This window comes from Parasteatoda tepidariorum, chromosome 4 (assembly GCF_043381705.1).
Source record: "Parasteatoda tepidariorum isolate YZ-2023 chromosome 4, CAS_Ptep_4.0, whole genome shotgun sequence".
Lineage (NCBI taxonomy): Eukaryota > Metazoa > Arthropoda > Arachnida > Araneae > Theridiidae > Parasteatoda > Parasteatoda tepidariorum.
Genome location: NC_092207.1, coordinates 19,224,478 through 19,237,663, shown reverse-complemented (window position 1 = coordinate 19,237,663; position 13,186 = coordinate 19,224,478). Strand labels below are relative to the sequence as shown.

The 13,186-nt window shown below is 29.8% G+C and overlaps 1 protein-coding gene across 4 annotated transcripts; it reads left to right on the top strand.

Moving 5' to 3' along the window:
* Positions 1-3,850: 3,850 nt before the first annotated feature.
* LOC107454367 (cap binding protein 20) lies at positions 3,851-10,337 on the top strand (the record flags this gene model as incomplete). Of its 4 annotated transcripts, none has more annotated exon segments than XM_043052231.2 (4): positions 3,851-3,976; positions 6,766-6,845; positions 8,828-9,009; positions 10,199-10,337. In XM_043052231.2, coding segments are annotated over 3 exon segments (384 nt in total), but the record flags the coding sequence as incomplete, so codon positions are not given.
* Positions 10,338-13,186: the final 2,849 nt, after the last annotated feature.

Here is a 13,186-nt window from a genome sequence, read left to right as displayed (position 1 = left end):
CATCAAATCAACCATACCGAAGCTTACCTACACTAAAAATNTATTGTGAAAAAGATTTTTGATGCCCGGCCGACAGGAACACGTAGAAGGGGCAGGCCAAATCTCAGATGGCTAGATACCCTGGAGAAAGATTTATCTATATTAAAAATAAAGAATTGGAAGTCCATTGCCAAAAGAAGGACAGCTTGGAAAAAACTACTGGAGAAGGCCAAGGCCCATCCTGGGCTGTCGAGCCAATGAGGAAGGAAGGAAATCAGATATTTTTTAGGATTTAGGTGTTTTTAAGTGTTTTTTAGGTGTTGTTTAATATGAAAATTCTGTAACTTCCTAAAAATTATTTCACAACCGAGGAAATTTGCAAAACTCCTATTTTTATGGTGCCATATTATGTAACAAATTGAAGGAAATTAATAAAGTAATAAAACTCTAACTTATTTATTTCGAAATTTACGTTTAAAGGGAACACTCTGTGTGCGCATTTAAAAAACATGACGTTTTTTACCTGAAGCTTAGAAGGAATCAGAATAATCCGGAATAGTTAGTTTTTTTTTTTTTTTAATAGCATATTGGATTTTTTATTTTCTAATTTCGCCATGTAGGAAAAAAAGTTAAAGGTGTGACTTAAAAAAATTGAAAGGAGGAATGTAGGTAAGGAGAGAGAAGGTTATTCATTTTAATTTGCAGGAACATGAACTTGTGAATTAAGAAAGGGATATTATTCATTTCAATAAAATTCTATTCTATAAGATAAATCTCATAGGAAGGCAGGACTGAATGAAATCATTTCTGTAAGTTATTTCATCATACAAATAAGGCAAAGCGAATTTATATTTTTGATAGAGGTGAAATTCCTTTTTTGTCGAATGAAATAAGTCCTAATTTTATTGAATGATAATTAAGAAAGCATGAAAAGCTACGCTAATGAAGTATGAGTTATAAATAGCATTGCTACCAAATTTTCCTCTTTTTCACAAAAATATTTAAAATTATTTCTTCTATTTTCTCACAAAATTAAAGGTAATACTAAAACATTCAAAAAGATACAAAGCCTGTTACAGCCCTTCAAAGACATGGGGAGTTTGAGACTTTATCCCAAAAGACCTTAATAAACAAACAAGTCAAATTTTATTGCCTGTTTTTCTCCTTTTACTAATCAAACTTGATGAAAAAATTTTGTTCTCAAAAAAGTTGCTATTTACCTATTTGCACAAATAAAAGGGAATGGCATATAATAATTGTAATATAAATGTAATTAAACTATGAATTCATACAAATTTTGTTGTCAAAGGAATAAATGCAAAATTTACAACACAATTAAATAATATTCTCTTGCTTACAAAATAACTGATGAAACTAAACATTTAATATATAAATAAAAGAAACAGAAGGCCTTTTTTTAATAAAAAAATGGACTAAGAATTGTTTATAGCTTTTTTGTGCTGCTGAATTATCAGTTTTAATTTATTCAAATAAGCAAAATTGACATGAAATCAATATATTTTATGTACAAATAATTATATAATTTAAACATAAGTTTTGATCATAATTGATTTTGAAATTCTTATGTATAAATCTTAATTATTTTTGAAATGTCTTATTTCTTGAAAAGAAACATTTACTTATCCCATTAAATGAATGGCTGTTTTCAATACTAAGTTTTCATTCATTGAGAAAGAATTTTTTTATTTATTTTTTATCAGTGATTTTCTTAATATTAATGCTAAATTAATAAGTGTCCGCCAAGGTTGAACACAATATTTCAAGTTATTTGTGCAACAGAACTTCTTCAAGAATTCTACCAATGTTCTTATTGGCTTTTAAAAAAGTATATTAGCTATTTAGATTGTACATGGTGAAAAAAATCAAAACATTAGCCAAATAAGAAACATATTAGCAAGATAAATTATCAAATATTGCTTCACTAATATTCTGCATTTTAAAGCGTGAAAATTCAATGCATAAATAAACGCGAAATATAAAAAAATTCAATGCATTCAATACAAACACTTAAACGTTTTTTAGACGTTTAGGTAGCTCCCAGTAGAAAAATATCAATTCAACAGCGGCCTTTTAAAGCATTCTCACTTCAATTAATTAATTAATTCCTAATTGAGTTTAAATTAAATATTGTCATGTTTTTAGTGCATGAATCTGAATTGAACAACCTGATAATGCTCACTCTGGTTATTGTTATCTGGTTGCTCACTACGTGCTCTTGCGCGCCGAATCCAATCAATTAAAAATGAAAACTGTTGCCAGCGCGAGAAAAGAAATATCATCGGTTTTATTGATACATACATGCATACGTACGTACGTATTAGCGTTTTATATAATATAGATTTTCCACTTTGAAAAAAAATTACAAAGAATCACCAGTGCTGTACCTTTGGAAACAAGCAGCATCTTATAAGTTTATAAATTGAAGCAAACATTTCTCCTTCCAATAGATTTTTTTCCCGAATGAAATTTTTATTTTTAGTGATTAACATTTCAAATTTAGTTGTTCAATTTGATGAAGACGGACTTGAATTCATTGGAAATATATGCGCAATCAGGTTTCTTCACATCAATTTTTTACTGTGGGAAATGTTTTAAAAATTATGTTTTATTTCCCCTTACTTATTATTTTCAATAATCTTACTGAATTTACAGCTTGTTTTACATTTTTACTCCTGATATGGCTACTCAGAAAAATTTACGTAGTTGAGTTTTATAGAATAATAAAACATAGTACTATTTGCCTTACGAATATTTCCTGAGATATATATTATCCCTTTTTTTTGGATAAACAACTGTTTTCTAAGATCTCAATTAACAAACATCTTCAATATTTGTTGATAGATGATCGTTTAAATTTATCTTAACATTATTTTAAAATTTTTTTTAACGGCAACAAGCAAGAGATACGGGTGTAAAAATCATATTTAAAAAAGTTCACGTTTTAATGCGATTTCAAAAGACATAAATAGTAAAGTAATATAATATTTTTGTTTTCAACATCATCAAAAAGTGATTTGAGTAAGATTGAAAAAAATATTTATGCAACTACAGAACTATTTCAAAGTTAAGAATTTGATCATTAATAACAGTCAAGAGTGCAAGATACTTTGACGTAAAATTCTGAGGCCTTAAAGAGGGCTATAAATCTGTACAATCACAGAGAAGACAGCAAACTTCACATTTGCGCTCTTTATAAAGATACGCCAATAGTGAGATAAAACCACGTAAATGAAGGTTATTTTTTGGAATTTCGTTGTCAAAGGATAGATAAGACCTTTTTTCCTCTCTAATTGTAGGCTAAAAACTACGTCATTATGTCAGTTTTATTCATGGTTTTATTGCGTTGCTTAGTAGGGATTTTCAATTTCCCTTTTTTTTAAATTCACTTTGGTGGAAGAACGGATATTCGGCTAATCATTAATAAAAGCAACAAACCACTAGTACTGAAACACTACCAACTGCAATTTTAAGTGTCCAGCAGTGGACTGATCGTTAAGACACGGTTCCTAGCAGATCATCGAAGTCAAGCATCACTGGCTGCGGTCAGTATGCGGGTGGGTGACCACTTGGATCAGTCTGCGTAGGGACCGAGGGTGTGCGGTATTGGTCCTCGTTAAACTGTGCTACCGCAAAGTGCTCGATTTCGCGCGCAGGTCGTCGGGCTACCGAAGCGGGGGAGCCATCCACTCCGCAGAGGATCAAAATTGCGATGGCATGTCTTCGGATCATCCTCCGGGATGTTTCCCAGACCGTCGCCAATAGTCCATTGTGCAGCTCTACGGCGACGTAAATTAACAACAATAACAATTTTAGGTAAAACTTCCATTTAGCGCCATCTATAAAACTTTCTTTAACCAAATTATTAAAATTTTTTTGAACTTTGAAACCACTTCCGCTTAGCGAGCAGGCAGAACAGAAATAGGTCTTCTTGGCTCGTTGTTTTGTTATTCCTTATTTACATGTTTTCGAATATTTGGTTCGTACAAAAGCTTAACTTGTCAGACTTATTTTATATTGCTACCTTTTAACTTTACATGTTAATGTTTCCTTTTCATATTTTAGCTATTATAAATTTATTTTATTGATACAATTCTATTTTATTCTCGAATTGTTCTTTATGTCGCACTCCAGCAATAATAACGTCGTTTAAAATCCGTAAATATGTTTATTGCTATTAATCAAGGATACGCGATGCACCAATTGCTTCTTCTTAACTACTTCAGCTTTAAATTCACCTCGTATATAAACTTTTTTTATGATTTAGAACACAAAATAGGTTTTTTTGGGCTGCTACGTTAATTTCGCCGGCCTGCGATATGTCATTATTTATATATGTTATCTTGTAACTGTGAGTGCCCAAATATGCCACTAGAGTTACACTATATTTCTGAATCAATGGGTATACTATTTTCTTGGTTATATTTCTGTATCGATACCTAAAACAAAATAACCGCCAAATTTTGGTAACTTGCGGGCAGTGTCAATAAAAAAAGGGAGATTTCTGTTTCCTGATCGGTGGTAGAATGACTGCCAAGTCTTGGCAACTTCCGGGCAGCAGCCCGTGAGAAACGAAAAGAAAAAACATCTCAAAAAGGGACCAACTCAAAATGTATAGCTAGTAGCCACCACCATGCAAACATATACATGTTTTTTTAAATAAAATGTTTGCAAATTTAGAATCTAGTTGGCACAACAGATTACGATACGGAAATATCCCAATAAAAAAAGTATGTGGGTATTTCCGTATCAAGATCTGTCGCGACAAATACAATCGCCAAGGTGCCAAATAGATTTTTAACTATATGTCAATGTTTGCCTTGGGATGGATACAAGTTATACCTTTTGAATTGGTCCTTTTCAGGGATTTTTTTAAAAAGTTTCTCGCATATTGCTGCCGGGAAGTTGCCACGACTTGGCGATTATTCTGCCACATATCAATATATGGAAATCTCCCTAAAAGCATCACAGAAAGGAAGAGTTTGAAGGATATAGCTCTCAATCAACTACATTTTTAACTTTTGTCCGTTTGAAAACTATGACGATTGTTCTTTCTTTGGAAGTTTACCCTAAATTCAAAACCCATACGAAAGCCGACTTAAGAAAATAATAAGACACCCTATCTTTGTGAATTGTGAATACACCCTATCTTTGCGGCTGGGTGGTGCAGTTGGTTTGTCGTCAGCCTTCTGAGCCCAAGTCTGCGGGTTCGATCCCCGGCCCAGACACCGGNGGCGCAGTTGGTTTGTCGCCGGCCTTCTGAGCCCAAGTCTGCGGGTTCAATCCCCGGACCAGACACCGGATTTTCGGGATGCAGAAAATCCTCAGCGACCATGTCGTATGATTATGCGGCGTGTGAAAGATGCCTGGAGTGCCTTATAGGCTCTTGGCATTTCCAGCAAAATTAAAATCCTATTGCACTTTAGCATCCAAATAGAGTCTCGGTGCTGCCATCTAGTGTGGCAGAAACTAGACGTCGATATTAACATGACCAACGGTATCTCACCCATTGTGGTGGTCCTGAAAAAGTAGATACCAACTCTGGAGAATGCACTAGGTCTGCTCATCGGCAGGACCGTTTGTGCAGCTCATTGGGGAAAAAATAAAAACATTCTTTGTGAATAATTTTTGACTTCTTTTTTGGACAATCTAGCCTTCCTGGTTTATTCGCTTACCTATGTACAAATTAAAAACCCTTTGTAAGCTGCTTCGTTCGTGACTACTATTGTTTTCTCCCTATTTACTTTTCAACCCTTTAAACTTACCCGTTCAAACTGAAGATTAGCAGCTCAACTTGGAAATAATCAAAAGCAAAATGGGCATTAACATTAAGTTCTATCTGAATTTTAAGTGAACACATTTCATTTTTTTTATTTGTTTGTTGTTTTCTGAGGTAAAATGAGCACTCAAAGAAAATTAATAAAAGATATTCATTTCTTATTGTTCTATTTTTTTGCATTTATTTTTTATTAGTTATTTTCGGACAATTTGTTTTCATCTTTTATTTTATGTATTTATATGCGTAACATGTGCTGTTACACAGTATATAACAATTTATCTCTAATGCTTCATCAACGGAAAAAAAAAATTTTACAATGTTCACTTGGAATTTTACAAATTTAACAGTTCTGTTTATATATCTCCCCATCGCAATATAGCTGTCAAAAATTTTCTGAGAATTCTATGTTTTCAAATATACAGTAATAAATACTATTTACAAAATTAAAAAAATAATGTTAGCATTCATTTGAAGTTTCTGAGTTGTGAATTTATGTAATTTTACCTTATGCAATTAGCAACAGATATGTTTTAAGTAGTTTTGAACATTGTTGTGTCTATCTTGTTAATTTTAGTTAAATAAGTCAGCGTCAAATACCTACAGTTTCTGCCTTTTAGTGCAACTTCCTAATTCTTATAATTTTTCCATTAAAACAACTAATACTTAAAAGTCCTGATTGCTTTTTTATAGAGGCTATATTATTTAAACAACTTTACAATCAAGAACAGGCATTCTCAGTAATTATGAACTCTATTATTATGTGTATTGAAGAGTCTTCTGATGTATTTAGTTTACTGTTTAGTAAAGTTAATGTTAGGATTTTTAAAATTTATTATAAAAAAAAATCTAAAAACATTTTTTAAACTTTTTTGTAAATTTGGTTCAAAATATTTTTTTGCTAAGGCTTCATCATAACAATTGTTAACCATATTAGTTTAAAGAAATATTATTCATATCCCTGATGTTCATCTCTTTTTCTTATATTTTAGGTGATATAAATGACAGTATGGGGTCTAGGTCTAGATCAGCAGGCGTAGATTCAAGTTCATACAGAGATCAACAATTTAAAGTAAGTAATGTTATGACAAGTTTGATTTTTTTACATTTTTAATTGTTTCAAAACTTCTATGATTATGATTGAAGTTACATATCTTAATATTACCTTGTCAGTGTTTTCATTACAGAAAAAAATAGGAGAGAATTTCTCACCCTTTCTCAAAAACAGGGTGAGATCTCAAAAATTTAAGTGAGATTTCTAAAAATTAAAAAAACACAAATAGACTTGGAAAAAAAATATTTCTTTGATTATAATACATTTTTAACATCTTCTAATTTTTAAAGCATTGAATATTTTTGCTGCATCATCATATGGAAAATGTTCTATATCTACTTTTTCATCAGCTATTATATTTATTTGGCTGAAAAATATCCGTATTTGTTTCGTTTTGACCGTTTCTACCGACATTTGTTTCATTTTCATTTGTCCGTTACGGAGTAGAAGATGTCGCCTTAACAAGGTATTTGTCCATCTTACATTCATGCGCAAAAAATTTAAACGTCTTACATGAAGAAACCTTACTTACGGTGAACCCGTGGTTGCAGAGAAATGTGTTCTGAAAGGGGTTCGTTGGTTGGTGTACTGCTGTTCGCACCGGTGCTAAACAATACTGGTAAATAGGGAAGCAAGATAACAAGGACCGATGCTCAAAATAATGAAAGATCAAGGAAGAAAAGTGAAGCGGATTTTATTCGAAATGGCCAAAGATGACATTTTCCCCAAAATTCGTGCATTTTAAAATTGATTAATAGAGTGCGCGAATTTCTTGCGTTAATAATTTTTTATTGCGAGAAAATAAAAAAAATATGCGAGATTCTCGGGCTCTAGTGAAAACGCTGTTCATAAATTTTAGAATGTGAAATAAAATTAATTATTTTCAAAAAGTATGAATTTTACTTTCTGGTACAAGTTTTTCTGCTTATCCAGGGGTAGATTGGAAATAATACTAAAACTAATTTCATTTTTAGGGACTCTTTACAAATGAGATTAAACACATTCTGATATATCTGTTGTTTTTTTATGCTATATTAGTAAGGTTAATTTAATCTTTTGGTACTCTGTCATTTTGCTGGTGCAGTTAAATCCAGCTATATAATTTCATTATTTTAAAAAATAGGGGTCATTAAAAGTATTTAAAAAAAAAGAAAAAGAATTTAGTTTATTTGCAGATAGTGATTTTGCTTTGATTGGCAACTTTTTTGCCTGTGGGCAAAAGGGAAAAATTCTGTTAGCAAAATATTAACTGTTAATTTTTAGCAGAAATCAATAATGCCTTGAATGGGATCATAAGTATTAAAGGAAATATTGAAGTATTATTAAGCTGTATTACTATTTAGTATTTTATCAAGCTGGTTATTGTAGGAGATTAAAAAGTTTTATCAAATAAACGTGAAACCTAACTTAATCAAGGGACTGTTTCTTCATACACATCTTGAATAGAAACTAGCAAAGTTTTTTCTTAAAATTTATTTTTGAATATTTACTTGTAAGAAATGAGATTTTCGGTGGTATTTGGGCATCTGTTACAAACAAGTGAAAAAAAAATCACTTTTGAACTAGTGAGTGATCTCTAATATATACTGCTATAACATTGCTGAGTTAAATTTAGCTCTTGCTTCAATATTTTGTTTGCAAATAACATTAAGATTGTGTTTAGAAAATGGAAAAAAACAAAACTTGCTGCTGAGAAATGTGATACACGATTCAGATCTCTTATTTATTTTGTGAGTCGAGGTTTGAAAAAATTCTCAGGTGTTGTGTCATATTATAATTACTAAACAAAAAGCGTTATTGTATACATATTGTAAATTATTAAATACTCTCCCATTGTGGAAGTAGAGCTTCCTCTTACTCTTTTCTTACAGAACAGTAGACTTTACTCTATGATTAAAATTCATGTTTATCTAATTTTTTATGCTAATAATTATGTTTTAAATAAATGTCTTGATGCAATTATATTTGTTGTGTACCTGTAGTTATGAATTTTCTTGCAGGGCTCTCGGAATGAATTGGAGAGACTTCTGTCGAAGAGTACCACCCTTTACATTGGAAATCTGAGCTTTTATACAACTGATTTACAAATTTATGAATTATTTTCCAAATGTGGAGACGTCAAAAGAGTTATTGTTGGATTAGACAGATTTAAGAAAACACCTTGTGGGTTTTGTTTTGTAGAGTATCCTTCAATAATGTTTTTTTCCCTTGCCTTCATTTTTTTTTTTTTATACTAGTTTGATTGCCATTGAAAATAAGTATAATTATAAAGGTATTTGTAAATCGTATGAAATCTCGTTGTGATAAAACTTCAAGCAAATTTTTAACTTAGTGCTTTTTAGAAATATGTTGAAATTTAACCCTTCAAACCCCAAAGCAAATAGGTGCATATTTTTATTTTTTTTAGAATTTTAATTCTCATCATTTATTTGATCTTTAGTTACTGTAATTTATTATTTTTTGTTCAAAACAAAAAATTAGAAATGTGATATTAGTTATTTCTTCATTTTACTTCAAATTTAAAAAAAAGAAAAAAAAAGAAACATTTATTTTGATAACTGTATTTAAAAGAATGTAGATTGCTAAATTTTAACAAAATTAAAATAAAAAGAAAGAAAATGTTTAATACATAGCTACCAACTTTACTGGATTTATCAGTAGAATGCTGGATTTTGCCAGTTTCTCATTCTCTACTGATTTAATAAAAATTCTTTTGATTTTTATGCATTTCAGAAAATTAACTAAAATTGAGAAAGTTTCCTAAAAAAATCCATATTGAAATAGAATTTTTACACAACTTTTTGCTTGAATATTTGAATTAGTTTAATATGTAATGAAGTGAGCCTGAATTATACAGACAGTTTAAAGCTTTTTTTTTTCTTTCTTTTTTTGGTCTAAAATTTCCAGTTTATTTTTTATTCAGAACTCTTTTTTAAAAATTAATTATAAAATCCTAATTATCAATCCTAAATTACTTTTCTATTACTATTCAAATTTATGAGTTAATAAAAATAATTTCAAGTTCATATAATTTCAGTCATAAATGGAAAATATTGCAGGCCCTTTATAATTATTAGTGTAATAAAGTTTTTGTATTTTTATGACAATAAAAGTCCCTACGTGTAAAATATTAAGTACATTATGTAACAGTTATCAGGAAATTTATATTTCATTAAATCTACTGGATTTTTTTCCTATCCATGTTGACAGCTCTGTCAATATTCAAAGAAAATATATTTCTTTTTTATTCAAGTTTTGCATAAAACTAAAAACTAGAAAAAAATGTGAAATCTTTATTTTTTACTGAGTGTTTTCTGCAAAAATACTGAAATGATTTTTTTTGGACACATTACTCCTCTACTTTTGCAAAGATATTATGAACGAGAAGATGCTGAAGATGCCATGAGGTATGTGAATGGAACAAAACTTGATGACAGAATAATTAGAACTGATTGGGACGCTGGCTTTATTGAAGGAAGACAATACGGCAGGGGAAGAACCGGAGGGCAAGTAAGTATCTTTCTTTCTTCCGCAAAGTATTTCTACCAGGATTAGGGTTTTGAACCGGAGACCTAGGTTTTGCTGTCTTAAACAGACTAAAACTCCTAAAGTGTCCAAATCCTTGAACCTTGGGTAAATTGCTAAAAGGTAAAAATCCTATATGTGTAACCATTGCACACATAATAATTACATAGATTAATAAATATTTTATTCTTTTTATACAATTTGTTTTAACTTATTAAAAGGAAAATAATATAATAAAAGGAGAAAAAGATAACTTTTGAACATCTTTAACATCTCATTGAATGACAAAAGTGAATACCTAGTCTTTTAAATATGAATAAATATACTTTTAATACTGATAAATTATGTTTTTGCATAAGAATAAAAAATGCAATATTAAAAATAATGATGAAACTTTTTTAATAAAACAAAAACGTGTCTTCATTTTGTTCCTTTTTCAAAAATTAACCTTTTATTTTTCACAATATTTTTTAAAAAATAGTGACATAATTTGAATAGAAGTGTTATGGACAGGGCGGTTTAAACTGTGGATTAATCCATTCTGTCCTAAACCTTGCCAACTCTGGTTTCTACATTTGTCTCTTTCTATGAAAGTGCTTTTGATTGAAACCATAGATTTGTAGATTTCCTTCACTTGTATAGATTTCTTCGTTAGTTAATAAAAAATTGTGCAAATCTTGGATATTTCTTTTTCAGCAGAATCTGAACTTTATTTTTAAATTTTACTTTTTAATTTCACAAACCTTACTTTTGATCACCACCTTTAGCTGTGGGAAAAGTGTGTGCAAACATTTCAGACTGATTTTATGCCACCAAATAGTTTAAAAAGAGAGAGATGATTAAACTTTTGTTTACATTATACATTTGTTGACATTATACACTCATAAAAGTATAGTGCGACTTTCAGGAGAACTCCTACAGACATTCGTCTTGTGTCCTGGCGGTAACTATGGTAGTGAGGAAAAGTCACTTCGAATAGGGGTGTGCGGTGTGTAGTTTTGTTTTAATCTTGACATAGGTCGGCATGAGTAAACCAATCGACACCTCCATTTCACTCCCATTAGAGATGTGCTCTCGCTTGTTACCATAGCAGCAGATAACCCCAGACTTTTAGTCTGGAGGAGTTCTCCTCAAAGTTGCACTATATGCATATTTTTTTTCCAACATTTTTATTTTCAAATTTTTATTTCAGTGATTTTTCTAATCTAATTATTATTCTTTCGCTGAGTTTTTCTCGTGGTTGTAAAATAAATGGTTAACAAATATGGCAAAAGTAAAGACAAATGATTGTTAATTAAATTTCATTTAAATTTTTCTTCATTTGAAGAAAAGTTAAAACTTATTTAGTCTTATAATTATTGAAATATCCTAATCCCATTTAGGAAATCATATATGTTTTTGAGTGATGAGCAAAGAAAGGCCCACTAGGTGCATGCCTTATACGGGTCTACACAAGAGCTTCTCTCTGTGCACTTTCTAAAGTCTTGTTCGGCTATCAGTAAGATAAAAATAAGGATTTAATTTTCATCTTTTTACAAGCTCAGAAAATGCAGCGATTGATTTTTAATCATTTTTGTTTCTTATACAAACTTTTTCTTCAAAATTAAACATTATTCATAAAATGTTCTCTTTTTTCCCTTCATGTTAATACAGAATTTGCTAAATGATTATAGTATACCAATTTTGTTACAATAATTTTGCTTGGCCGCCAATACAAATCCATCCTTAAACTTTCTTTTGAAATTCTTATTTAATTTTTGGTTACTATAAAAATTAATTGAATTAATTTTTGCTTGAGAGGTTATTTAACAATATTGCACAGTAGATTAATACTTAACATTACTTTAGAATTTTAAAGACTTTTTTTTATTCTTTATTTTGATTGGATTTGCTGAATGAATACAGTTTTACATAAAATTTATTTTGAAAGTAATACTTTAAAAAGGAAATATACTTTATTATAAAAAGGTGTTTAAGTATCTTCATTATAGTATAATCATTAAGTATCTTCATTATAGTTAAGTATCTTCATTATTTTTAAATGTATGTTAATGTTTTACAATGGACAATTACAGTCAAATTTTTTTTTAATTTTAATGCATTCAGAATCCCTCAAAACTCCCAGAAAACATTTTATTACTTTTCTAAGAAGACTATTTATTTAGTTACTTTCAATCAATAAACGCTTACTTTCGTTTTCTCCTGAAACGGGGAGTCACGTGATTATGCACGAACTGACGTCACACGTGTCCATCTGCCGTTCACTTACAATAGCTGTGCTGGGAAAACCAATACGTTCTAGCTTTCGTTTGAATTTTCTAATTAAATTCAACTATTTTAGAGGTCTAAAGCTATCTGTATAAAAAATTGCACCTTAATATCGCTTAATAAAAATGTGAATTTGATATAACATATTTTTATAATGTTAAATTTCAATGGTACCCACTAAAACATTGTTAATACTTGACGAAATTTTCTAGCTCGAAATAGTTAAGATTTTTTAGTTCAATAAAAAAAGTGCATGGTATTGCTTATAAATGATGCTTTATAAATACAAAATAACTTCGTTTTTTCATTTTTTAACTATAATCTTAATTTTAATGTATACTTCAAGTTCATTTGGAAGATTTATTTTCATCTTAAGTGAAAGAAATGTTGGATCAATTTCTTATGTAGAATAAATAGTTTTAGATTTTAAAATGTAGGACAGCTTAAGTTATTGATAATTTTTATCTATTTATTCTAGCGTGAATTCAAAGCATGTAATTGTATTCATAGCAGTAGCCTCTTAAAAAACTTGTGATCCCAGCAAAACTTTAAATTCATATATATTG